The sequence below is a fragment of the Alternaria hordeiaustralica genome (genome assembly GCF_023758085.1).
Source record: "Alternaria hordeiaustralica strain BMP 2776 chromosome Unknown scaffold_6, whole genome shotgun sequence".
Taxonomy (NCBI): Eukaryota; Fungi; Ascomycota; class Dothideomycetes; order Pleosporales; family Pleosporaceae; genus Alternaria; species Alternaria hordeiaustralica.
The window spans coordinates 583,759-608,809 of record NW_026056778.1 but is presented as its reverse complement, the minus strand read 5'-3'; the positions used below and the strand labels follow the sequence as shown (position 1 = coordinate 608,809).

Here is a 25,051-nt window from a genome sequence, read left to right as displayed (position 1 = left end):
TTTCGGGGTCACATGAACGGAACGATGCGCCAACCCGAAACTTAAAATCCACTGATCCTCCCCTTCTTTTTCTTCTTCTTGTCTAGCTTTCCTCCAAACTTGCCCCGCTCTACTTGACTTAGTGGCATCATGAAGCCACCAGTCTGGAATGGTACCTGGCTTTGACTTTGGCTCTGACTCGGTACCTGACTGCTGCTACCTATACCACCCAGCGTGGGCCCTGGAGAGCTTCTCGGATATGCGTTGAGTTGACTCGCAGTCTTGGCCCTCATGAGCTCGTTCTCGCGTTGTTGGCGCTTTTCCCTACGTTCCTTCTTCTTGCGTTCCTTCTCGCGTTGTTGCTGGCTCTCTTCATCTAGTTCTTCGGCCCGAAGAGTACGCTCCATACTGGCCCAATTGTACACATGCGGATCCTTTCCTAATTCCCAATGCGCGAGACCTTGAGAAACGTTTGGCGGAATGATAGCCGGGTCTTTGGAAGTTTGAAGATACTTGCTAAGCCGACTAAGGGGGTCTGACGAAGCTGGCTCCATGGAAGGTATCTCGGGTGGGGACGATCCATACACAGAGGATGGAGGCAAAGACGAAGGTGGTATAGATGAGTATGGCGGTGTCGGTAACGGCTGAGAGGCAGAATATCTTGAGGTGAAGTTGAAGGTAGCCTCCTTTGGTCTTGCAGGCAAGATGGGCAAGGCTACGGCACTGTCCTGACTCTGCCCACGCTGTATGCTAACAGCTGGCACTTGGATCCGATCGTCACGTATACACGTGCTTGAGAACAGCAACTCCGTAGCAATTCGCCGAGCCAGAAGTTCTTGGCGTTGCCGAACGCGAATTGGCATATCGGGTGGCATAGGCGCAACCCACGTCTGGAGTATACTATCGTATGCATCGGAAATGGTGAGGTCGCTGTCGTCGGTCAAACCAAGTACGCGCATAGCTGCGATACGCTGAACATCCACAGTATCTTGACCATTTGGCGAAGAGAACAGCTCTTGGAAGTTGGACGAAGCTTCGTCAATGTCTGCAACATGGAACTGTGCGTGCGTAAACTCCATCCTGCAATTGTTAGTTCAGAACGCAAACAAGACCCAGTTCACTTACAGAGTACCCAATGGTAAAGGTGGCAAGTCTGCACCAGTCGCCAGCATTTCGTTCACTTGATCCATGACGGCCACCGCATCGATGGTACCTGAGACCTGCTCCGCCGCGCTCTTTGACTGAGATAGAATCTCGCCTAGAGAAGCATTGTCCCGAGTTTCCGGCATGGCAGCACCGTCCCAGGATCTGCGCAATTCTGGCTGCTGCCTGCCAATCTTGGAGCTTGGTAACCCTCTGTCGACCAATCCATTAGGCACTATAAAATCCTCGTCTTTGTAGCGTGGTTTCGAGTTAAAGATGAGGTTTCTAGGGCGTTTGATCGTGCTTCGCGTGAAGTCTACAACGGCATGGTCATTCTCGGTGGTATGTCCTGTCGAGGTGCTCCGACTCCAGACAACCAGCTCGCGCGTACTTAAGTCGGAGAGCGTCACAAACAGTTGGAGGAAAACGCAGTCTTTCTTTGAGTATTCCCATCGCATGGGCTCGATGTACAAGTTGCTTATGTGCGCGGATCCACCGATGGGTAGGTCTAGCAGGGTCGGATCCGAAGTGGTAACGAGGCCGGAAGAATCGGAGGTATTGCTGCGGAAGCTTTGCATTTGGACCAAGTTGTTAACTCGAGAGTGGAGCATAACACATGTTTCTGTCAGGCTGTCAGTGAGATTTTTGTCACGCGATTGATCTGCAACTTACCATCGTCCGACAGCATCTGCACGCTTATGTGAAGTGTGAAATCCTCCACGCCCCGGTAGTGCCGCCAGGATGTGAGGACCTTAGCTCCAGCTTCACCAGCCCTCGGAAGCAGCTCACTTGGTGCAGTGACCGAAAGGAGGAATAAACGAGTAGAGGTCAAGACGAAAACCCGACTTCTATCACTCGGGTGTTGCTTGACATCCAAGATCCAGTCTGCCGATCGTTCACTGAAAAGCTCTGGGCAGGGAAGGTATGACGTTGTCCTGCCCTTGATGCTGACGATGCTCAAATGGCGCCTGTTGCATACCATCAACGTCGTTGTATCAGCTACCCAGAGAATCCTCGCCCAACCGTCTTCGCAAGCTGTGTCCCCGTCCTCTTCCAGTCCATCGATCTTTCCACGAAGCAGGCATGAAGCCGAGTACGTGCCAAGTCTGGGCCGATGCTCGATGTCCCATACACTCCATGTCTGATTCAGGTCGACGAGTGCAAACTGCAACGGGAAGTCTGGATTGAATGTGACGTCGACATGAGCAAAGCCACCGGTATTGTTTTGACTTATGCTGAGTATAGGGTGGAGTTCGATCGAGGAGGCGGGTAAGCGGTAGAACGGTGAGACATCGGAAGCGCGTGGTCGGCGGTGGTAGTCTGGGTGGAAGAGGACAGTACGGGTAGGCAGTCGCACAGCCAGAAAGGGTCTGCTGTCATCCGAATGCGAAAAGTGAACTTGCTGGATCGGTGCCGCTTCCTCATTCCAGAAGCCACTCTCCGTGTCTTTCAAGGTCCGCCCTTCTACCCATGACTTCGGGTCTGCTGTCCAACCGTGTCTTTCGTTGTCTAGGATTGACAACTGCAGTATGCTGCCAGAGTCTCCCGTCGGCAATGCAGCTATTTGCCATGCCTCGTGTCTACCCTTGGGTGTAATCGAACCGAAGGAGAGTAGGTCGCCGACGAGCGGATCGTAGGTAGAAGCCGTGGATGATATGGCAGCAGATACTACAGCTAAATCGGGGAGGACAACGGCTGCTGCAGAGAGCTGAGGGTGTTCTTCGATGCTGTTGCTGATCTCTTTCTGTATGCTGGTCCTACTCGCTAGAATTTCTGCAGGGAGAGAAAATGCCGGTGTCGCATGACTGCTCGCAGAAGTCGCGTCCTTCGAAGTTCGAATGCGCTTGAATGGGCGTGTAGTATATGGCCTGGCAAACGTCCACTCTCTATTGCCCAGGTCGTAAGTCGCTGCACCGGGATGGCCGTAGTTCAGATCTTTGAGCGATCTGTCAGCCATTGGGCTGTCGTAAAGGTTCTCGATCCGTAACGACGCTGGAGTATAAACTCATTCTTTGTACGCAGAAAACAAAAGGCTGTATGCGAGAGCGAAGATTCTGTCTGTCAAGGTTGAGCATGCGCCGGACGCGATGATGAAAGTAACCTTGGAACCTCGCCAAAAAGTTCCACTAGCGCCAAAAGTCGCGTCGGCACGTGCGTGCGCCCCGCTATCGCTCCTGCCGCATTAGCGCGCATGTTTGTTTACGGAGCAACCATCTCATCCGCCCTCACCATCCAACGTCGCATCGAACCCCACCACATATTCGCATGCTCCACGAGAGACATCTCAATCAGACCGCAACCATGACGACCTTCGAGCCCTCCATGAGCACCACGATGCGCGCCTCCTCGCACGATGCGCCGTCCATGGCCGACCAACTGCCCAGCATCAACTTCGGATTCGACGATCTGCGCAGTCGCATGAACCAGTTCACTACACGATTTGATGCTTTCATCGAGAATGGCCGCAGACGAGTACTGGAAGAGCGCAACCAGTTCCGCATGAATGTCGCAGAACTCCATGGTATGACAACATCACATTTATCTGCGCGCCAATCGATCGCATACTAACTATTGCGACAGAGGACCAACGCATGAAGAAGCGCGACATCGAGATCCTCGAACTCAAGACAGCCCAGCACAGTCAGACAATCTCCAAGGAGTCCCAAGAAACATCCGAAATGCAGGAGGCCATCTCCGCCCTCACCCTTCAGCGCGACGAGCGCCTAGCCCACCGCGACAGCCTGCGCGCCCAAATCGCCGAAGTGCAAAAGACCATCTCCGCGCGCCGGGAAGCACAACTCAAACACCGCCGTTACCTCGATGGGCAAAGTCGGTACAACGAACCAGAACTCGACTTCTGGGAGAACTATTTGGGGTTGAGGATTGAGGGGCTGGGCAAAGACGACAGGTTGAAGTTCGTCTATACCAATGTTGATGAGAGGGAGTGGGACCGTGAGGCGTGGTTTGAACTGGATACCAGCGAGCGCGATTACAGGGTGCTGGAGATGCGGCCCAAGGTCGAACGCGAAGAGGTCGAGACGGTGGTGGACAGACTGAATGAAACGCGCGACTTAGCAGGCTTCCTGAAGGGCATGCGAGAGCTGTTCGTCGACGCATGCAAGTAATTGCGGGCAAGCAGCAGTCCTGTCATGATGTCCTTATGTAATTATGCCTTTAGTTTTGATAGATACCCGCAAGCTACTTTTCTTCTCATCTCATCGACCGCCGTTCTTGATCTTGTAGAACTCCGGCGCATACTCCGTCAACCAGCCCATCTCCACTGTACTCAAATCCCTAATGTAAATCTTGTCTCTTGTAGACTGAATCTCCGTGTATATAACCCAATCCGCCTTCCGCGTAAAAAACACAGACGTCGGATGAGGCCATAACGTCGTCTTTCCATCGACAGTAGTAAATGTCCCATCTGCCTTCATCCTCGCAGCATGTGCGAAGAACCCAGTCGTTAGGCAGCGGCGGACGCGCTCGGCGAGTGGTGTACCGCCAACCCTCAGCACGCCTGATGAAGCGAGGACATTTTCTTTGACACCGAAGCGATCCAGATAAGCAGCCAGTTGTTTTCGGACGCTGACTGCTTTGACGAGCGACTTATGATTCAAGCTATTCGAGTGGCACCACGATGTGTTGCCCATTCCAGCTTTCACGAAAGCTTCGTATACATTGTATAGTGTAAGGTGATCGCCTTCTGCTACGGCAAATTTCCGCCTCGCCGCATCAAGTTGCTTCTTTCCGCCGTCATGAGAAACGAAAGCATTGCCTTGCAGAGTCATCATCGCGGCTATTGTGAGCATTTCGCTCAAGCAGCCAAACTCCGGTTCAGCGGCCTTCAACAATGCGCGAGCTAGCATCGGTTCGAGCGGAAGCTCCGCCATACGCGTGCCAAGGGGCTTCGTGAGGCGAGCATGAGCGTCCAACGCGCCGAGAGAAAAGAGTAAATCCAGAGCGCGCGTTACTAGTGCTGATGGCGGCGGCGAGAGGTAATCGAACCGCACCACATTTGTGATTCCCAAGTTGAGAAGCTGCAGGATCACAGGTGCGAGATTCGAGCGGGCGAGTTCTGGGAACGTGGCTTCCTCCAAGCTTTCGTAAACGCTTTCAGGATACAGTCTGAAGCATTTGCCCGGCCTCGTCCGTCCAGCACGACCCGCTCTTTGTGTGGCACTAGCTTTCGATACGGGCACGACAGCGAGATTTTCGATGCCTAGACTGGCGTTGTAGGCGCGAAGCTTGACATATCCTGAGTCCACCACAAAGACGATGCCGTCGATAGTCAAAGATGCCTCTGAGATGTTGGTGCTAAAGACGACCCGTCGCGTGTCTTGTGGCGGTTTTGTGAAGATGAGATTTTGGTCTTCTGTTGGCAAGCCAGCGTAGAGGGGTAAGGGCATGAGCTTTTGCTTGGATGAAGACATGTCGGCAATGCGGTCACCTAGCTTGTCGATTGCGTCGTCTATCTCCTCGCGACCTGTTAAAAAGACAAGTATGTCGCCTTCGCTCTCGTGCTCGTGAATCTTCATGACCGTGTCGATCGCTGCTTCCACGTAGTCGTTCGTTGGTTCCTGTAGGTACTGGATCTCAACCGGATATGTTCGCCCTTCGATACCAATGATGTACCCGAATTCTTCCTTGCTCTTGCCGTGGACCTTTTCGCCATCATCGGGGTTGAAGAAGTCAAGGAAGCGTTCCGCCTCTAGCGTAGCGCTGCTTACAACAACGCGCAAGTCTTCTCGCTTCCTCAGCACCTTTTTCAGTAGGCTCAAGAGTATGTCAGAAGACAAGCTTCTTTCATGTGCTTCATCGACCATAATGACTGAATAGCGTGAAAGGAGCGGATCGACGAGCATCTCGCGCAGTAACAGGCCATCTGTAACAAACTTCACCTGCGTAGCTGCGGACGTGACATCTTCGAATCTGATACTGTACCCGACTTGTTGACCAAGAGGCGTACCCAGCTCTTCTGCTACCCTTGCGGCTACGCTAGTACATGCTATTCTCCGGGGTTGGGTGATCGCTATTTGCTTGCCGCCATTGCACCAGCCGGCTTCCAGCAGAAATTTTGGTATCTGTGTTGTCTTTCCTAAGGCCACATATCAGCTTTGACATTTTGTGGGAGATTAGAAAATCTTACCGCTTCCTGTTTCACCAACGACAATGGTCACAGGGTATGTCTCTATCGTGTAGAGGAGTTGATCTTTGAGTTGCGCGATCGGTAGCAAAGCGGGCGGTTTGTAAAGATTTGGAATCAGAGCAGACTCAACCTCTTCATCCTCCGCCATGACCTTGTATTGGAAGTAGAGTTAGATGGAAAAGGTCGAGTTGTGTCGAAGATGCTGAAAGTATCGAGTGCTGTCCGGCCTTCTTGGAGATGACGCTAGCAGTATGCGCTAGCCGTGTCGGGACTTTAGTGCCAGACGACGAGAACCTTGGAAGGAAAGCACGAAGAAGAGCACACCACACCTTGCGTCGCGCTCCGAGTGAGCTTTATCATGTAGTCCTTATGCAATACTCGAGTAGAGGTTCTGAAATCTCATTCTAATACGCTGTTCAGCTGGTAGAATGATGATTTATAGCGTGGTACAAGGGAATACTAGCCCAAGAAGTGTTCTCTCACTAGTGACGTTGGTAGACTCATGCAGTCAGAGACAATAATGCCCAGGTGAGGTTAAGCCAAGTGTGTCAACTACGCTGCTTCGATATCTGCCTGCTGGTAAGTTATCTCTTGGTGACCCACTCTCCTTTGCTCGTTCTCTACTTCCCTTTTCGCTACCTACCTGAACACATGCTACTGCCTAAAGCTCGAGTGGTATAACTTGCGACAGTCATCATATCTGAAGGCCTGACAAGCACATTTACAGCAAGACCCATCAATCACGGGTGCATCATCGAGGAATACTAGGCGCATGCACCAAACTCTCCGCAGCTGCTTACGTTTGAGCAGATGGCTTCCAATGACAAAGTTACTTTGCAGAACATCCAAGACTACGCCAATAAGTACTTTCCAGACGAGTTCGCAAAATTGCCTTTGGTAGAAGACTTGGTCTGGATACCAGCCTCACAGACTCGAACCAAGACACAGTGGTACATGAAGATCGCCCTGGTACAGCTTCGTATCGGCGGATATACGGCTAGCCAGTCAATATGGGCCCACAAAGAGCTTGACCAGTCGCATGGGGGAGTATACGTGCTATCTGGAGGACAACGAATCCTATCGGTGGTGTTGCCACATATCGAGGACCTCTGCCATCCATTCAAGACCGCATATCGACAAAGTGGATATTCATTTGATATGGTAGGACCCGATTACGGCTTCGAGCTGAAAACTTTGATCGAGTACTACTTTTTGCTGAAGGGCGCGATAACGCCCTTTAAGTATCCGTGGGCTTTGGATAATTCTGAATGGGCGGTCAGGTCGGTCGCGAATGGGGCGGCACTGAATAACATCCCTACCACCAAATTTAGCGCGGATGCAGAGACGCGGATGCGCTCTATTCAGACTAGGCTTCCCTCCACACCGCACGCATCAGCGTTGTTGCCGGCTGAAATCGGTATCCAAGACCGAGGTACCTCACTCACGGAGGATCTGATGCGCACGGTCAAGAATCGTGTCCCTGAAGAGATTGAAGGAACTGGTAAGTGATGGTTGATCCCGTTTGATTGCTTCATCAGGGGGCGTGGCTTACGCAGAACAGGTACAACAAGACAAGAAGCACACCATACAGACAGGGTAAGCGCAATAATCTGTAGATATTGAGGCGAATAACGTTGACTGTAGAACCAGATGAAGAAGCTCTTCAAAGACCAAAAGGATGCGCGAAGAAAGATTGATGAAGACATGGCCGCCACATCAGCGCAAAAAGAGACACACATAGCAAGGATCCAAGTGCTTGAAAATGAGCTCTCTGAGGCACAGGCAGCGCGCAAAGCAAGCGATGGAGCTATGGCAGCTCTGCATGAGGGACACAAACAGATGCAAAAGCTGCTGGATAACAGTCGAACTGAGAACGAAGAAGTCAGAAAGAAGCTGAAGACACTTGGTAACAGCAGCGTTAAATACGCCCGCCTATGGAGACAGAGGGCGCGAGCAGAACGAGACAGACTGTCAGAGGCGGAGGACAAGCTTAAGGAAGAATGTGCTCGCACAGAAGCCAGGATGCAGAAAGCGCGAGCATTCTACACAAACCAGAAAGAGTTGCTCGAGATAGAGGTTGCAGAATGTCCAGAAGAAGAGAAGGAGTTAATTATGGAAGCATTCAAGGCAGAGTATGGAGAGCTTTGCCCAGAATGAGGACAGCGTGAGCATCTGAGATTATCTTGAAGCGGCCGCAATGCTGAGATACGGTAGGATTGCTGGGATACATTGCGAGGTCCAGATGTTTGACTGCGCTGAGCTGAAGATTGCGGTCTTCTTTGGAGTATGTTTGGGTCTTTTGAGCGACAGAGCCTTGATGCAACCAGTATGGGTGTGATGCTCAGAAACCATGGAGGCGAGATGCTGTATCGGGGCGCAAGGATCAAGATGGATCAAGTCCCAGTAGCAAGTGGCAGATGATTAATCAGCTCAGACAGTCTGAGGTACTCAACTGGAAATAGCATAAACATTGATTGCGATTCACCTTCTCCGTTGATCGAGCAGTCGCGACTGCTGGGTGGATGACGTCTGACGCTAATGTGCGCTTATCGATAGCCCCTCTAACATTTTCGAAAAGTCGCGACTCACAGCCCAAGACACTCGCAAATGGCATTTCGCAAGCGCAACATCGCGCTATCTCGCGCACCGGCAGGCGAAGACGCGTCAAATGCGCCATCGTCTCCCTCGATAGCACAACCTGCGCCAACACCCCCCGGCGTCCGCCCCTCACCCATCGATGGCCGCCCCACCACGTCGACCGGCACACCCTCGCTCGATGGCATCTTAGCAGGACATGCTGGCCTGGCACTGGGGAACTCGATACTCATAGGTGAGAGCGGGACGACAGACTATGCCGGCGCATTACTGCGGTTCTACGCGGCTGAGGGAGTGGTGCAGGGCCATAAGGTGCATGTAGTAGGCATGGGCGAAGTGTGGGGCAGGGAATTGCCAGGCATATCAGAAGACAAGTCGGACAAGAGGAAGGAAGGGAAGGAGCGAGCGGAGAAGATGAAGATCGCGTGGAGATATGAAGGCCTGGGGCAGTTTGAGAGTGCTAGAGGTGCGTTGTGTACATATACTCTGCGAATGCAAGACCATCTATCGAGCAGTTTTGACGAAGTTCTCAACAGGCTCTCCCAATGTGCAGAGGACAGCAGGTCAAGGCGATAGTGCGACAGAAGAGCAGATAGTCTTCTGCCATACCTTCGATCTCGCCAAACGCCTCACGCTCCCTGTAGGGACAGCGGTCAACTATGTGCCCATACCTCCACCGACAGGCACTTCGTCACCCTTCCCTCCGATTCTGCAAAACATACGGCAGCAGCTCGAATCGACACCACCACACACGATTCATCGCGTTGTGATACCGTCTCTCCTCTCGCCGGCATTGTATTCTCCTTCGGCGGCCCACCCGACCTCCGTACTCCAATTCCTCCACGCTCTACGCGCGCTGCTCCGACATTATCAAACGCGCCTGACCGCCATTATCACAATTCCCTTGACCTTATATCCGAGATCCTCAGGCCTTGTTCGCTGGATGGAGATCCTCTCTGACGGTGTCGTTGAGCTGTCTCCATTCCCATACTCGCGTGCGCAAGCACTCGCACAATCAGCAGGTACGACGAAGGAAGAAGAGCGACCGCAGGGTATGTTCGCCGTTCATAAACTACCGGTGTTTCATGAGAAGGGCGGCGGCGGTGGAGCAGGAGACTTGGGCGAGGATATGGCGTTTACGTTGAGTAGGCGGAAGTTTGTGATTGCGAAGTACAGCCTGCCACCGATGGAAGGCGATACCGAGGCGCAGGAGGAGGCTGTGCGGGAGGCGGCTGGTGGTAGCAAGATGCCGAAGAAGCAGGATCTGGAGTTCTAGAAGGCTCAAATCGGCGGTAGTGTGTAGATGAAGATACCCTGTACAGCACCGAGATGGGCAGTCAAGCCATACTTCTTATCGAGGGTATCAAGTTCCTCATTCCGAGTCGCTGTCTTCCCCCATCATGTCTTCCATCTCAATTTGTTCCCAGCCGCCGGTGCCTGCTCCCGACCCGAATCCTCGCGTGTAGTTGCGACCGAACGATGCGTTTCGAGGATTGAATGTGACGCCAGCGAATCGTGCGCGGAAACCGTCGCCCATACACGAAGATGCGGCTAGGAATGCAAGGAAGAAGAGAAATGGAATGAAGAGCAACAGGCTCAGGAGAACCAGAACGTTCATGGCGGGCTTGTGGCGTGGGCGGTGCGGTGAAAGAGAGCTGCACGTGGAAAGCTTAAGTTCGAGACCTCGGGACCCCTATGACATAGTGTCGGCGGTTGGCCTCATGGGGACCGAGCCCCTGGCCGCCGTCAACATTTGGGCTAAGACAACTCAGCCTTTACATTCTCTCGAGTCTCACAATTCTACAAACGATGGATCGCATGTTCAAACTACCACTTGGCGCGCTCCTGCTGCTTTCATGCGCCCTCAATGCCTCGGCGCACGGCGGCGCCGAACATGCGCAAGTCGAAGTCCCAGCGGACGCCGACTGGGCGACGCGACACATGGCTGGTACGAACTTCCCCAGATCCCCACAACATGAAACAAAGAGGAAGGGCCCTTCACTGACACTGTCGCAGAGGAGCATCACATCGCGGGTTACGACGCAACCACCTTCTTCAACATGCACGACTACGACAGTACTGGTCTATGGACTACCGTCGACATCCGCAAAACCTACGGTCTCGAAGACCCCTCCAGCGCCTCCATTTCCGAGACCAAGAAGCAAATGGTCGTTCAGACTATCCTAGACATGTTCGATATCAACAAGGATGGCTCTATCACCTTGGCTGAATTCCTGCAAAAGGATTCGGAAAACGTCAAGCTCCCGGACTTCGGCATGGGCCCAGGGCACCACGGTGACGACGAGTACGAGTACGAGATCCATCATTGGGAGAAGTACCACAGCGGTGACGACGTGAAGGAGGAGGACTTGAACCACCCAGAGGACATTGCGCATTTCAAGATGCATGAGGAGAAGGAGGCGGCACAAGAGGAGTGGGAGAGGCTTGAGCTCAGAGGTGTCGTGGAGAAGAACATTCCCCAGAAGTACAGGCGGAATTGAGAGACCCAGCAAAGGTCTCTTGACAGGCGAACGGCGCTAGGGTGGATATAATGAGTCTTGAATACGCGGAGATGATACCTATGCCAATATACGGCTACCGAATTCCAGAGCACTTTTCAGAGCCATTTCTCGAACCACGCAAGTACCTGCTTCTCCGAGTCCTCCAGCGCCTTCCTCTCCTGCGGATCGTCGGGGTTGCCTCTGACCGCGAACCCATGCCTGCCAGGCGTATACGCCTTGTGTTCGATCTCAGGGAACTCCTCTCGCGCCTTCTGTGCCTTCGCATGACATTCTTCCACCTTGCTCTTCGTCTCAAAGCTCACAGCGATATCCTCTACGCCCCACGCAAAGCTCGTAGGGACGACGAGACCTTCAACGTCCTCGGGAACGGCCAGGTGGCTTGGATGCAGAGCCACAATCGCATCGACAAGCGGCTTCTTCACCCCAGCCATCTCGACCATGTTGCTCTCCAACCCCGTGCGAGCAGCATACTTTCCGCCCCAGCAGAACCCAACCATTCCGATCTTCCTCTCGCTCGGCGTCGCTCGCCTCAACTCCCTCATAAAGTCAAGACAGATCTTATCCGACTCAGCCTTCCCATGCCTCCGCTGCCACATCAGGAACGTCGGCAAACTAGCCAAGATACCCGTATACTTCGCAAAGGTACTCTGCGCCGCCGCGTCGACAGGGAGCAGGGCATCAGCGACTTTGAGTCCGACAGGATCGCCCTTGAAGAAGTCTGGGAGCAAGACTAGATACTCTCCTGAGGCGGCGTAGGCATCGGCAATGATCTTGTTGTTGGGGAGACCTAGGCCGAAGATGTCGGAGTATATGCAGATGGTTGCGCGGGGTGAGGTTCGGTTTCCGACTGTGTAGACGGAGAGGCCGTGGAGTGTTTCGATGGTGCCTTTGGGTGTTCCGGCGTGGATTGAGCCCTTGATGCACTCTGTTGAGCAAGAAGTTCCTGTTGCCATGATGATTGTACTGGCACGGAGTCTATGCTGGACTCGTGATATTGATCGGTTACGATTTGAAACAAAAGATGATTGTCAAAGAAGTTTTCCACGGTTATGAGCTGCTGTTGCTGATCACAGCGCTATCTCCTCTCTTTATACACTCTCCCCCCGCGGTACACCTTCATCTAAACGGTCTCACCGTCAGAACAAGCATCGTACCAAGCGCTGATAGCGCGACTATTACCCTTTGCGTCTGTATGACTCTGTAGCCACCAACTGGATCATATTCCATTCTCGCCAATCGTAGATCTCATGAATGGTGGAATAAGTGAGCAGGCTGTTACGCCCGGCCGATAAGGGTCATCACACGCTAAGCCTCTTGCGGCTTTTTGAGCGAGAGCGTCAGCATCGAGACCGCGCGCGGGGAGGTTGGTGCGTCCTACACACGGCGTGCGTTGCAGAGGACTTTGACTCTTTCAGCTGTGTCTCTTGCACGTTGTCCGTGGATCCAGTCTGCGGCCCCTTCTCACGCGCCTCTTCTCGTACCTCCCGCTTCTAGCGCTTCTAACGTTTTGTTGTATTGTCACCCATCTACGATGTTCGATCTTGCATCGACGAAGAAGCTTCTTGACCACAGAATATCTGCCATACAAGAAAGATATGATCGGGAGGACTTCAGAATTCGTCGCGAAATCTAACGTCATGCCCCCGCACTCCCGCCTTAATGCCTCCAGGGCTGGCGGTACCGGCACGCAACCACCCCATCGGTCTGTCGAGACACGATTGCTACATTAAGCTTGAGATGTATGAGAAGCGCGCTTTCGACCTATTGCACAAGCGTAAGACTGACTAGAGTGGGCATCACCTGGAACTCTGGGTCGGTACGGCAGAGCCTTGGAAACGTTCACGGGTCTGCAGGGTCCACATCACGTGCTTGCCTTCTGCCTAGAAACCGACCTGCACATATAGACCAGATTTTCCAGCGGACAGTCAACAAGTTCTTCAACTCTCTTTTCTCTCTAAGAAACCTTGAATACACATTGTCCAAGATTAGCCAGTATGGTCGACACCGAGAATCCCGCATCCGCCAACCAACCCAAGAATGCTGACCAGTTGGAGCAAGGTATCGAAGAATGGAGAACCTCTGCTCTACGCGCAATCGATAAAAGGATCGCGCTGTATAACCCCAAACTCACACATCAAAACGTCGCGCCCGCTACGTCGTCAGCCCCGCCACATGCACACTACAGCGAATCTCACCGCGCTCTGGATGTCGTCGAGATACTGGAGCAAATCCTTTCTCACACCTCGCCCAGAACTCATTACAAAGCATGTAATGTATCGAAACGTTGGAGAGACATCGTTGTCCACATGTTGGAAACGCAATACCGCGTCCCGTACCCCTGCCCACCTGTCGAATACGGAGACACTATTCCATCGGATCTGGACTGGCTGCAGCCACCCGAGGATGAGGCCACAAAACTTGAGAACGCTATCAACGGCACGCCGGGTAGCGATCAAAACATAGTGATAAATCCTTTCCTCACGGCGCTGTGGACGCAAGCACGTATATTCCCACAGCCAGTCCTTAATGTTATTCGTGACATGGCCTCCAGGCAGTCTAAGTTCCTAAACCTATCAGACTTTTCCTCTGGAACAGGCGAAGCTCGATGGATGGATTTGTCCCAGTTCAGGGTGAATCCATACTTTGTTGAGTTATTCGGTGATTGCTTTCGATCAACCGAGAGCAGCTACACTATCATCATCAAGCCTCACATACTGGAATATCTGGAACAACTGGAGACGGTCAAAGGAACAGTCCGCGAGCAGCTCGTTCACGACATGTATCTTACCCAACCTCCATGCAAAGTCCTGCGAACATACGCAGTGAGAAGGTTTTCCGACGGACTACAGATGATAGGCCAAGTACACCAGACGAATGGCGTCCGCATTGGAGATCTTTTGCACATGTTGCAGGTTGATTGGAAGTTCTCTAGAGCAATCGACCAGTGGCGTACTCGTTCCGAGTATTTGCGGAAAGCCATTGCAGATCATACGCCAGATGTGTTCTCACTTTCGGATGAGGAGAAACTTTGGGCTTGTCCTGGCTTTCCGAAGCTTGTCATCATCTTCGAGGCTCTAGAACAGCCACATCCGACATTCGCGCAAGAACTCTACAACCTTACCCCGTACAGGAAGAGCGCGCAGAAAAAGGAATGGCATGAGTACATTCAGAAGTAAATGATAGCTGATATAGGCCATACAGAGCCAGGAGACTTTGTGTGGCCACATTGATTTGGCAAAATCGCGAGTTGTTCAATATGTATTTGAACTATCTGGCCCTCTTGGGACTGACTTGCAGACAGCCTCATCGCACTAGGCTATTGATGTATGCAACTCCTTCGGCTCTGTCGTCGTCATCCTCGATATAGCTTTGGTCTTTTCGGAAGACAAAGTTGGTCGCATTGGTGGCATAGCTCGGCCATTCGGGAGCTCGGGATACTGCAACACGCGTTAGTGTACTCTTACTCACACAATGAAAGACATTTGAACTTACCTCCATGACCATTAGGATCAAGATCGTACGCGAAAGAAGTCCACATGCGCATGACGAGCTTCGACAATGCAATGTTTTCGGAGATATTGCCCAATGGAGTGAGTTGCTGTTCTGGGTTTCCAAAGACGAAGGGTATCTGTTCTAGGGTCAATTCTACAGTCCATCTCACACCCCACTGATAGCATAGTACTGACCTCGGAGAAGTGATTGACGCCGATTGTTTCCGGTGTGTTGTTGAACTTGGGCGCATCCCATCGATACGAGTAGACCTGATCGACATGCTCACTCATGCTTTGCGCGAGCAATCTCCGAGGAGCATACATGGTCAGATCAGTTGCAATACTCTGGTAACGTTTGTATTGTAACCCAAACTGCGGCCATGTGCGATTGCCCCAGCCGTATGGCTCGCCAAGTGCAGGGTCGTTCGGGTACAGCTCGAGAAGTTTCTCCGCGACAGTCTCGTTGACGTTCCAGCGTTTGGAGTGTACTAGTTGATTGATAGCGTCGGAGTCGCTGTTCACCCCGTTCACACCAAAGCCTTCGTCGGTGTTGGTGCCGAGAATAAGCGGAATTTTCGCAAACTTGCCTTCCCGCAACGATTGTTGGCCGTACCGAGGTATCAGGCTACCATCTATGACGTGGAACCATTCGAGACCTTGGTAGCCATATGGTGCGATGGTCTCGTAGGGTACGTCACGAAGACACTGGAGCGTGTCTTCGGCATCTGAGCAGCCGACCGACTCGGTCAGATTGTCGTACATGTGCTGATACCAGTCGGTGCCGTTGAGTGGTGCACCGACAGCATTGCCGCTTTCTAGGATAGCCGCGCGAAACAGGCCCTCGTTGTCGCCGTTGTATGCAGCGATGTGGTCACCAACGGAGTATGCGCCTGCCGATTCACCCCAGATTGTGACTTTTTCGGGGTCACCCCCAAAGGCGGAGATATGCTTGTTGACCCACTGCATCGCAAGTCGCTGGTCGCGAAGTCCTAGATTTTGTGCGCCAGCAGCCTCAACTTCTTCACTGTACAGGAAGCCAAATGCTGCCATGCGGTAATTGATCGAGATGCCAATGACGGGCTTGTTGTTGAGTACTGATTGCTGAACAATGTAGCTCATGTTGTATCTGGCGTTGATGAGTATTTCATCCCGAATGCAGTCACTTCAGAGAGCTTACCTTGGATCACTAGTAGCACCCTGCTGCCATCCGCCTCCGTAGATCCATAGCAATATCGGGAGATGTGTCTCATTTGTCCTTGGTTTGACGATGTTTAGGTGTAGACAGTCCTCTCCCAGTTTTGTCCAATTTGCGGCAACCAGGGTGTTTGTGTCTCCACCATATCCTGTGCAGTCAACACCGTACTGCGTGGCATTGTGGTATGTTGTAGGTGAATCCGGTGCTAATTGAGCGGGAGCGAATCTCACCGGCTTTGGAGCATACTTGACACCTAGGAATAGGTCTTGGTCGAATTCCTGCAGGAAACGTCCTTGGTATATGCCAGCCTGCGAATGAACGATTGGTGATGATGCGAGAACGGGAGTGGCGAAACACACGGCGGCCAACCAGGATTTTCGAAGCTTCATGGCGGGAGGATCTGGGGAATTGCGCCATGCTTGCAACGCATATGCATTCGCTCATATACAACAGCTGCCATCTGAAGCCTCTCCATGAGGCTGTACGGAAGCGTCGTTCCTGAAGATCCACCAATGAGAAATATGAATACATCGCCGTCTACATAGCCGGTAGTCATTTGCCGAACAGAATCATTCTAGGGTTGTTTGCAATCTTGGCATTGTAATGGTTGCTTGGGCGCCCGGGCGAAGCGCATGGGAACAGTCGTGATGAAGGTGTCAGCCTATCGGACTGCATAAGTCAGGTATGCAGTGTCTCATGCGATGACATACAACTGCGAAGCCGGTCAGCACAGTCAAGACAATGATGATGTGTCAAATTAGCCGGCGAGTTGATGCATCTCGGTTGATGCAAATTAGTGGCTAGTCCGGGGTAGACATTCGCTCCACATTACCCCGCAAGCATCACGATATGCCGTGCATAAGGCACCGTGCGCAGGTCATTCAACCGGAAACTTGGTCGAAGTCCGGACAGGTTGGACAGAATATCACAAACCCCAAGACCCGTGTCCGGAATAATTGACTTTCCGCCCTATTCGAAGAGACTGGTTGGACAGCAAAGAGGTCGTTAACGAACACATGGAAAGAAGCCTTAGGATCAATTTAAGCCGACGCCAAAGAAAGCCCTGCGACTCTTCACGTGACTCACATCCGTCACGCAGAGGCCCTCATAAGCCATGTTCTCTCTCAGTAATGTGGCACCACATTTGGTCTTGCAGGAAGACGCCGAAGTAATTCTTAGATCTCCACGGTTTCTCTGGGCTTGCAAGAGACCAATCGAAATGCCGTAAGAACTAGACACAAGTCAGCATGGGGACTCGGCACGAAAGTTTGGAACAACGTACCTCGAAGATGACCTTCCTCATCTCCAACCATGCTATAGGCTTCCCGAGACACTGGTACTTGCCATACCCGAAGATCATGTCTGTAGTACGGCGCATAGCGTTCAAGCGCTCAAGCTGGATGTCGTTGTGCTCATCGAGTAGCCAACGTTCCGGTCTGAAGCAGTCGACATCTTCACCAAATATCTCTTTGTTTCGATTAAGGCCCATTACGTTATACCCAATGTTGGTACCGCCAGGAAGGAAATACGCTTTACCGTTGATTGTAACATTGTCGCCTTCGACGGGTACCTTCTTCGGAGCGATATCAGTGACAGGTGGGTGAATTCGAAGCCCTTCACGCATTACGGCTTGTAGGTATGGCAGGCTCTTCATCGTCTCGTCAGACACGATACCGGACGATGTAGCAGCATGACCTGAAGTAACTGCATCATCAATCTCGGCCTGCAGCCTTTTGTACGCCCTATGGCTGGTCATCAGGTAGAGCATCGTTCCACGTATAGCAGTCGCAGTTGTGTCAGACCCTGCTAGAATGGTGAGCATCGACTCAGTCACGATATCGTCGCGTGTCAATCCGTGGCGTATGAACGACGAGAGCATGTCCGAGCGACTATTGGTGGGCTTCTCCAGACGCGAATCGATGAGTTCCCGAGCTACCGTTCTCATCTTTCCATAACCACTCTTGTCCTTGTCTGAGGGCCCGAGCATGCGCGCGATGGGTGGCCAGTGGAGGTAAGGAGTCAGTCCAAGGGCCCCGGTGAAGACCATAATTGCCAACCCGACTCGACCAGCGCTTATATAATCGTCGAGGTCAGCATCGGCTTTGATGTCCCCAAACGCTTTACCGAAGCCGATTTTGCTGATCACGTCGAGAGTAAGATACTGAATCTTACTGGCGAGATCCACCGGCTCGTGCCGCGTAGCAGTCGAAAGATACTTTGATCTGATCAGGTCCAGAAGCTGGTGTATGTGTTCGTCCATGTCAGATTCCAGGGACCAATTCTCTTTGCCTGAGTACCCAGACGCCATCTGTTGGCGCCGCTTCGTGTGCTGAGCCTCGTCGAGTTGGCTAAAAACATGGTCCTTGCCAACCTCCATCCGCACGGCACTGTTGTACCATGCTGTGCGAGTGTATGGCGAGCGCACTGCGTTCATATGGGCCAGCAGATCTGGCGACGATGTTAAAAGGTCGTTGGGACCAATGCGAGCGAGGGGTCCTGTAGTTCGGCGCTGTCAGCAAGGGGCAAGCGGGCCGCACAGGGGCGAGACGGCGCCTCTCCCGCGCAGCGACCTTGGGATCTCCACCTATCTACTCACCATATTCATCGCCAACGGCTTTGTACCAGAGATGCGAATGCCGACTCAGTATCGCGCGCATATGCAGCAATTCACACCATCCCGAGCTGATCGGACCAGGGAAGGCTCGAAGGCGCCGGTAGCGAACGAAGGTCGCCACAGCATAGGCCACAAGAATGACCGCTACGAGTAGCCATTTCGCCGCGTAGAGCTGCGCAAACAAAGACATGATGAATATGCGATATGCTCACTCAAGAAAACGGACATGAGTCAGGCTACTAATGAACCTTCCTGTCCGAGCGGGGTCGCTCGCTCCTGCACGCATCTCACCACAACCGCATGCTGCGATGCACAGCAACGCTTACGAAGTCTGACTTACTACGGAAATGAGGACCAATGAGCACCTCATACCGATCACGAGCGGTCCACACGACCGGCAGATGCCAACGCGCACTATCGAGTGCCAATGACACGAGCGTTCGGGTGGCACAGCAGCATAGCAACGCGATAGCAGCGACATAAGAGAAGACGCTCGCTAGACGATCGGAGTGATACCTTTCGAACGGACAGCCATGATTCCACGAATTCTATCAGTTGGATTAGCCGTCACTTGCGCTAATGCGCTCCCACGCGCTGCTTTCAAACGCCACATCTCAGAGCTTCGGCCTACCTATGATGTCGTAATTTGTGGTGGAGGAACTGCTGGTCTTACAGTAGCTGATCGACTTACTGAGGCCTTCCCAGAGAGCAAGTTCTCACATCCGTCTACAAAGTACTTTTGACTGACCTCCATCGCAGAAACAGTGCTGGTTGTCGAGCACGGCGAAGTCGCATATGCGCCAGGGGCATTTGATCCGCCAAGTCTCGTTTGGGGCGGGCCAACTAACAAATCGGGATACTTCACATTCAACTCAGTACCTAATCCGGAAATGAATGGCAGACAGGCTTTGCTGCTCGTTGGCCAGACTGTCGGTGGCAGTAGCGCCATCAACGGCCAGTACTTTGATCGCGGATCTAGACATGACTACGACGCTTGGACCCAGATTGGAGGTCCTGAGTTTGCAAACAGTACGACCAAGTGGGATTGGGAAAGCCTGTTTCCCTACTTCAAGAAAGTGAGTATGGTTGCCGCTCGTGTCTGACGTTGAGCTGACTCCATATAGAGCGTGACCTTCACTCCACCTGCGCCAAGCGTGGTGGAACAGTATGGGTTCACTTGGGACATGTCCGCGTATGGCGGCACGACTCCCATCCATTCGAGTTTCCCACCTTTTCTATGGGGCGACATTCACCTCGCGAGGGATGCTTGGAGAGACATGGGTATCCGGGCCCTGGACGAGTGCGCAGGTGGGTTCAAAGAAGGCCTGTGTTGGACACCCATATCTCAGCATCCAGTCACGGCCAGGCGCTCGCACGCTGGTCTGGGCCACTACTCCGACGTTTCGGGTAGACCAAACTACGACTTGCTGGTCAAGCATCAGGTTATAAGGGTTGTCTACACTGACGGCGTCTCACACGGGCCACCAAGGGTAGAGATACGATCTCTTTCTAACGATGAAGTGTTCAATGTAACCGCCAAAGCCGAAATTATCATTTCTGCCGGCGCAATGCACACGCCTACCATCCTACAAAGGAGTGGCATTGGACCTGCAGCTCTCCTCAATGACTTGAACATCACCGCAGTACTGGATCTTCCTGGTGTAGGCTCAAACTTGCAAGATCACTCTTCTCCCGGCATATCCTGGAACTGTGAGTAATTTGGTCGCTCGTAAGGATGACACCCTGATCACTGACTGTGGGATAGATACGAAGCCTGGCAACTTCTCCAATATGCCTTCAGACATGCTTGATCCTGCTTATGCCGCCAGAGCAGTAGCAGAATTCAATATGACGCCAGCACGAGGCCCTTACACGTTGGCCATGAGTAATACTGCCCTGTACATCTCACTTCCTAACGTGACCGAGGAGTACATGGAAATTATTGAGGAAATGCGCAAGACGGCTGATAGCGACTCAGCGGCTGCTCATTTGCCAGAGAACTCCGACCCAAGCGTTGTTGCTGGCTACAAACGTCAGCTTCACGTCCTTGCCGACTTTCTCGCAAACCCAGAAGCCCCCAGTGTAGAAGTGCCCTTTGCGACTGGGACGACGATGCGCCCCATCATTCTCCATCCATTGAGTCGCGGTACTGTCCACCTCAATTCAACCGACCTGTTAGCTCAGCCTATACTTGATTACCGCGCTGGCTCCAGTCCCATCGACTTCTCCATCCACATTGCGCATCTCAAATGGCTTCGTAAGGTACTGGATACTCCGACTATGCGCAGGTACGGTGCGGTTGAAGCCACTCCTGGTCCAGCTGTTCAGTCAGATGAAGACCTCAAATCTTACATAAAGAGTTCCATGGTACTCTCGCATCTGCACCCATGCTGCACAGCTGCGATGATACCGAGGAATCTGGGAGGCGTGGTAGGACCAGATCTAAGGGTGCATGGTGCGGCCGGATTGCGCGTTGTTGATATCAGTATTCTGCCTTTCCTACCAAGTGCACATACGAGCTCAACAGCGTATGCGATTGCAGAGAAGGTCAGTGGGATTGTAAATGTTGCAGGATATACGCTAACGTTGGACAGGCTGCGGACATCATCATAAACAGTCTATAAACCATCCTTGTCAATACCAGTTAGAGACTACAACGTGTTATAGGTAGCAAATACATAGTACAATGCAACTGTTGCATGATGGAGAGTATTCACGATGTCAAGAGACGTCGTTCGACTTTTACATCTGCGGACAGCTTCTGCAGTTCTTGACTTAACTCGTCCGCCGCAGCATTCAGTTTCGCATCATCGATGGCTTCCAACGCATCCAGAATGAAGAGTACATTCGATGTGCCGTCGCTCAATGCAGTCCTCGAGCATTGCCTCCAATTCCAACGTCTGCACGTCACACCACCATCGTCGCACCAGACTGCCTCTCCGGGACTTGGGTGCTCAATGACGACTTCGCCGCCAGATTTTGTGTCAAACTTCTCATCGCCTTTTGCGCGTATCAGGAAAGGGCTTCCTTGGTATTTGTCAAGATCCTCGCCTCCAAGAGGGATCTGATGTTTGATGGAAATTCCATTGTAAATATCCGTCAAGCGATTCACACGCGGTAGGCCTGCATCAACACGACGTAACAGGGCTTCGAGACTGTTCATAGTCTTCTTGGGTTTTGCGCCGAAGGCTTTGTAGGCTTCCTTCCATTGCGCGACATGCGCAATGTCGTTGACCGGAGTCTTTGCCAGTGCCTCCTTGGCTGATGCTTCTGCCAAAGAGAGGAAAGCCTCACTTGCTGGGTCGGAAGGGCCTGGTGGTATGTTGGTGACTACCATGAGTAGGGCGCGATAATCAGGTCGGAGCTGGAAGATTTCTGGGGCGATGCGCGCGTTGGCAAGATAACTTGAAGGGTCTTGGATGTTCGTCATTTGGAATATAGTTGTATGCGAGCGACGAATGTCAGCTAGTCGAGGTTTGAAGACAGGCGCGATGGTATGCAAGGAGCGTAGAAATGTACACATGCGGGCTCTTTGAAGACATCTCGGTATTTAAACATTGTCCACGCTGTTTTGCTGAGCGCTCTAATTTTCCATATCTGGAATCAGACTTCCAGATTTGACCACAGGGCGTGGAAGCGGAAGTCTCTGTTGACAACTTGACATGGACCAGTCTAGCCGCTTTCCACTGCGGCTAGCGTGGTGCTAGTGGAGACCTGGCACCCACCATCGGACATCGTCGCGTGCAATCAACGCGTCGCCCACATCGGCGTCATCGCCACCCAGCATGTCGTTCCTGGTCAATCCATTTTCTCGGTCATCTCAGGCTGGTAACGCGTGGTTTTGCGCTGGCGCAGTGACGTCGTACCCGGATCTCGACGACTCCACGCGCGTCGGCGAACAGCGCCCGTGCGGCGAAAAGTATGTGGCTGGATGCCGGGTGTTTCACGTGCCTCGCGACGACAGCTCTAAAGCCACAGAGGTCGCAATTGATGACTGGAAGGACCCCGAAGTTGGTGGCGATGCAAAGGACCAAGTGATGGTATTCCAGTACAAAGGAAAATTTGTCGCGGTGAACCACGTACGTTACGACATTGGCACTATGTGCGCTGGGCCTGTGTTGACGAAGACTCGCACAGGAATGCCCGCACTCTTCATATCCACTCTCTAATGGTACACCTTTCGATATCGAAGACTTTGGCGTCGTGCTCAGTTCAGGCATCCAGTGTCCGAAGCACGACTGGTCGTTCGATCTTCATACCGGTCGATCGGACCGCGGTAGCTATAGGCTACAGGTGTGGGAAGTTCAGCAACGATCAGGCGATGAAGACCAGGAGGTATGGGTTAGAAGAAAGCAAAGAATCGGATAGCACAACACGATGCGGGCCTACACCCAACATCACGAACGAACGCTTGACCTCATCAACGGAACAATTTCGTATTGGCACACTATCGTATGCGCTATTCTCTACAACTTGATCCCCGTTACTTCGAAAGTCTGCACCATGTTCTTCTCGAACTTCGACCAGAACTTTGTGCCACTGATTGTGGTATCGAGATGCTGCACGTAACGATCGCCGCTTCCGATCTGGGTGCTCCACCTCGAGACAGTTGCGCCGGATGAAGGACGCCCCGAGAACCCTGACAGCTCAAAGTTTATATACTGTGCAGCGTCCCAGTTGACGGCCACGATGACCAACAACGACTTGCTAGCATCGTAGGCAGCAACAACGTTGTCTCGGCCACCATCGAGGATTTTCATACCCGGGCGCATGTGCCGGGCGAACTGCGCAAGCACGTAGTACTTTTGTGTCGATGTACCCAGCGTCTTCGCGTCATTATCCGCATCGATAAGACCCCAGCCTCCTTGGTCGAGGACTTGCCAGTACTCCCACGCCGTAGGCTTCAGCTGGCGAAGATCCTGGAAGAGGTACTTGGCAAGGTTCTCGCCAGAAGCCACGCCATCACCGTATTCGCTGTTCCAGAGAGCTTTTCCGGCCTGTGTAGCCAGTGTGCGAACACCAGCGCGGTCGCCGCTTCCGTATTGGTATCCATGGACGTTTATCCTGTTGATCTTGCTGAGTGCGCTACTGCCGATTGTCTTCAACGTGGTGGCAGCTTGATCGTAGTACGACTCATCTGAGGCGGCGATCTTTGCTGAAAGTCCACGATTTAAGAGTTGCGTGTCGAGATAACCGACGATCTTGGCTTGGGTGGACACGTCCACGTGGCATCCTTCTTGGGTGCCGTCGGCCTTCCACCAGTTCGCACTCGGCTCGTTGAAAGGGTCGACAGTTTCGAATTCGACTCCCCAGTTATCCTTGAAATGCTTTGCGACCGTCGCCATATACACTGCATGCTGCTCCAAGTTCCACGATTGGATGTTCTCGCTTCCGTCCGCAGCTCCCGATGGATTGTGGTTCTTCGTCATCCTGAACAAGTCAATACCTCACACACGTTTTGTCTATGAGTTGTACCTACCACCACATCGGTGCGTTTGAGAACAACTCTGTTCTGTCTGCTCCACGTGCGATCGCTTTCTGGAGTGCTGCTCGCTGGTTGACATCAACCGTCCTAGAGCACAAACGATGATCAGTAAATAGTCCCGTGGCACACGGAGGAGGTAGGTATCATACCAATTCCAGCTTGACGAGGCCGGGTCGCTGCTCTTCCAGTCCAACCAGTAGCCTTCCATTTGCCTCGACCTTTTTACGTTTGGAGACACTACCATCTTCTCACCATCGATGGTGTTCCAGCTACAGGCACCGGCGTTGTAACGTACGATGTTGAAGCCAAGACCCGGAAGAGTCTCGCCGTTGAACTTGGTCTGCTTCAGCGTAAAGAAGATATCCGCAAGATCGTCTCTGTTCCCGAACTGCTGGGCCCACCATGCCAACGACGTTCCCCATCCTTCCCAAGTACCCCAGTTCGATTTTGGATCAATGGTAGTCGTCACATCGGCATTAACCGAGTAACTGCTGGCTAGCACGACGGCCGCTCTGATGAAGGTCGACGTACGCATTGTAATGTGGTATTGGACGGAGCGGTTGATGATCACTACATACTCTCATCGTCGCTCTCTTATAAATGTAGCAGTCAACTCAATCTCGGCGCCTCATTCAGGTAACGCGCCCGCACACACCATCTTCTCACTAACTTCCACTTGGCTCTTGGATAATGCTGGAAGCGGGGTAGTCTATACACGATGTAGTGGTACTACCTCGGCGCTCGACCGTTTCCTTGCGGCGAAGCCTTAGACGACGAACCACTCACAACACCCACATTAAGACTAAGAACCATCTGCGAATGAGGATGTTCAAAGAATCAAGGTTGCGCCGGCGCTTGGTAGAGTTCCAACGAACCGGATT

At 52.5% G+C, this 25,051-nt stretch overlaps 16 protein-coding genes across 16 annotated transcripts; 8 read left to right on the top strand and 8 right to left on the bottom strand.

Moving 5' to 3' along the window:
• Positions 1-41: 41 nt before the first annotated feature.
• On the bottom strand, positions 42-3,079 carry J4E84_004102 (uncharacterized protein; the record flags this gene model as incomplete). The annotated part of the gene is made up of 3 exons (XM_049386710.1): positions 42-1,059; positions 1,105-1,717; positions 1,795-3,079. 3 exons carry the CDS (start codon positions 3,077-3,079, stop codon positions 42-44), a joined length of 2,916 nt encoding a protein of 971 aa, XP_049245480.1.
• A 344-nt stretch (positions 3,080-3,423) lies between these two features.
• Positions 3,424-4,247, top strand: KPR4 (Ribose-phosphate pyrophosphokinase; the record flags this gene model as incomplete). The annotated part of the gene is made up of 2 exons (XM_049386709.1): positions 3,424-3,643; positions 3,703-4,247. 2 exons carry the CDS (start codon positions 3,424-3,426, stop codon positions 4,245-4,247), a joined length of 765 nt encoding a protein of 254 aa, XP_049245479.1.
• Positions 4,248-4,337: 90 nt separating this feature from the next.
• Positions 4,338-6,416, bottom strand: J4E84_004100 (uncharacterized protein; the record flags this gene model as incomplete). The annotated part of the gene is made up of 2 exons (XM_049386708.1): positions 4,338-6,217; positions 6,269-6,416. The coding sequence occupies 2 exons, from the start codon at positions 6,414-6,416 to the stop codon at positions 4,338-4,340; spliced, it is 2,028 nt and encodes a 675-aa protein (XP_049245478.1).
• Positions 6,417-7,426: 1,010 nt separating this feature from the next.
• On the top strand, positions 7,427-8,425 carry J4E84_004099 (uncharacterized protein; the record flags this gene model as incomplete). The annotated part of the gene is made up of 3 exons (XM_049386707.1): positions 7,427-7,769; positions 7,830-7,864; positions 7,913-8,425. The coding sequence occupies 3 exons, from the start codon at positions 7,427-7,429 to the stop codon at positions 8,423-8,425; spliced, it is 891 nt and encodes a 296-aa protein (XP_049245477.1).
• A 450-nt stretch (positions 8,426-8,875) lies between these two features.
• On the top strand, positions 8,876-10,139 carry J4E84_004098 (uncharacterized protein; the record flags this gene model as incomplete). Its single annotated transcript, XM_049386706.1, has 2 exons — positions 8,876-9,329; positions 9,400-10,139. The coding sequence occupies 2 exons, from the start codon at positions 8,876-8,878 to the stop codon at positions 10,137-10,139; spliced, it is 1,194 nt and encodes a 397-aa protein (XP_049245476.1).
• A 96-nt stretch (positions 10,140-10,235) lies between these two features.
• Positions 10,236-10,481, bottom strand: J4E84_004097 (uncharacterized protein; the record flags this gene model as incomplete). The annotated part of the gene is made up of 1 exon (XM_049386705.1): positions 10,236-10,481. The coding sequence occupies one exon, from the start codon at positions 10,479-10,481 to the stop codon at positions 10,236-10,238; it is 246 nt and encodes an 81-aa protein (XP_049245475.1).
• Positions 10,482-10,672: 191 nt separating this feature from the next.
• Positions 10,673-11,364, top strand: J4E84_004096 (uncharacterized protein; the record flags this gene model as incomplete). Its single annotated transcript, XM_049386704.1, has 2 exons — positions 10,673-10,811; positions 10,880-11,364. The coding sequence occupies 2 exons, from the start codon at positions 10,673-10,675 to the stop codon at positions 11,362-11,364; spliced, it is 624 nt and encodes a 207-aa protein (XP_049245474.1).
• A 116-nt stretch (positions 11,365-11,480) lies between these two features.
• On the bottom strand, positions 11,481-12,338 carry J4E84_004095 (uncharacterized protein; the record flags this gene model as incomplete). Its single annotated transcript, XM_049386703.1, has 1 exon — positions 11,481-12,338. One exon carries the CDS (start codon positions 12,336-12,338, stop codon positions 11,481-11,483), a length of 858 nt encoding a protein of 285 aa, XP_049245473.1.
• A 1,041-nt stretch (positions 12,339-13,379) lies between these two features.
• On the top strand, positions 13,380-14,561 carry J4E84_004094 (uncharacterized protein; the record flags this gene model as incomplete). Its single annotated transcript, XM_049386702.1, has 1 exon — positions 13,380-14,561. One exon carries the CDS (start codon positions 13,380-13,382, stop codon positions 14,559-14,561), a length of 1,182 nt encoding a protein of 393 aa, XP_049245472.1.
• Positions 14,562-14,688: 127 nt separating this feature from the next.
• On the bottom strand, positions 14,689-16,460 carry J4E84_004093 (uncharacterized protein; the record flags this gene model as incomplete). Its single annotated transcript, XM_049386701.1, has 4 exons — positions 14,689-14,822; positions 14,878-15,013; positions 15,072-16,002; positions 16,054-16,460. The coding sequence occupies 4 exons, from the start codon at positions 16,458-16,460 to the stop codon at positions 14,689-14,691; spliced, it is 1,608 nt and encodes a 535-aa protein (XP_049245471.1).
• An 842-nt stretch (positions 16,461-17,302) lies between these two features.
• On the bottom strand, positions 17,303-18,676 carry J4E84_004092 (uncharacterized protein; the record flags this gene model as incomplete). The annotated part of the gene is made up of 2 exons (XM_049386700.1): positions 17,303-18,580; positions 18,668-18,676. 2 exons carry the CDS (start codon positions 18,674-18,676, stop codon positions 17,303-17,305), a joined length of 1,287 nt encoding a protein of 428 aa, XP_049245470.1.
• An 899-nt stretch (positions 18,677-19,575) lies between these two features.
• Positions 19,576-20,403, top strand: J4E84_004091 (uncharacterized protein; the record flags this gene model as incomplete). The annotated part of the gene is made up of 2 exons (XM_049386699.1): positions 19,576-19,761; positions 20,035-20,403. 2 exons carry the CDS (start codon positions 19,576-19,578, stop codon positions 20,401-20,403), a joined length of 555 nt encoding a protein of 184 aa, XP_049245469.1.
• Positions 20,404-20,476: 73 nt separating this feature from the next.
• On the top strand, positions 20,477-21,309 carry J4E84_004090 (uncharacterized protein; the record flags this gene model as incomplete). The annotated part of the gene is made up of 2 exons (XM_049386698.1): positions 20,477-21,052; positions 21,280-21,309. 2 exons carry the CDS (start codon positions 20,477-20,479, stop codon positions 21,307-21,309), a joined length of 606 nt encoding a protein of 201 aa, XP_049245468.1.
• Positions 21,310-21,398: 89 nt separating this feature from the next.
• On the bottom strand, positions 21,399-22,115 carry J4E84_004089 (uncharacterized protein; the record flags this gene model as incomplete). Its single annotated transcript, XM_049386697.1, has 1 exon — positions 21,399-22,115. One exon carries the CDS (start codon positions 22,113-22,115, stop codon positions 21,399-21,401), a length of 717 nt encoding a protein of 238 aa, XP_049245467.1.
• A 355-nt stretch (positions 22,116-22,470) lies between these two features.
• On the top strand, positions 22,471-23,053 carry J4E84_004088 (uncharacterized protein; the record flags this gene model as incomplete). Its single annotated transcript, XM_049386696.1, has 2 exons — positions 22,471-22,764; positions 22,823-23,053. The coding sequence occupies 2 exons, from the start codon at positions 22,471-22,473 to the stop codon at positions 23,051-23,053; spliced, it is 525 nt and encodes a 174-aa protein (XP_049245466.1).
• A 98-nt stretch (positions 23,054-23,151) lies between these two features.
• J4E84_004087 (uncharacterized protein) lies at positions 23,152-24,705 on the bottom strand (the record flags this gene model as incomplete). Its single annotated transcript, XM_049386695.1, has 3 exons — positions 23,152-24,115; positions 24,165-24,257; positions 24,320-24,705. The coding sequence occupies 3 exons, from the start codon at positions 24,703-24,705 to the stop codon at positions 23,152-23,154; spliced, it is 1,443 nt and encodes a 480-aa protein (XP_049245465.1).
• Positions 24,706-25,051: the final 346 nt, after the last annotated feature.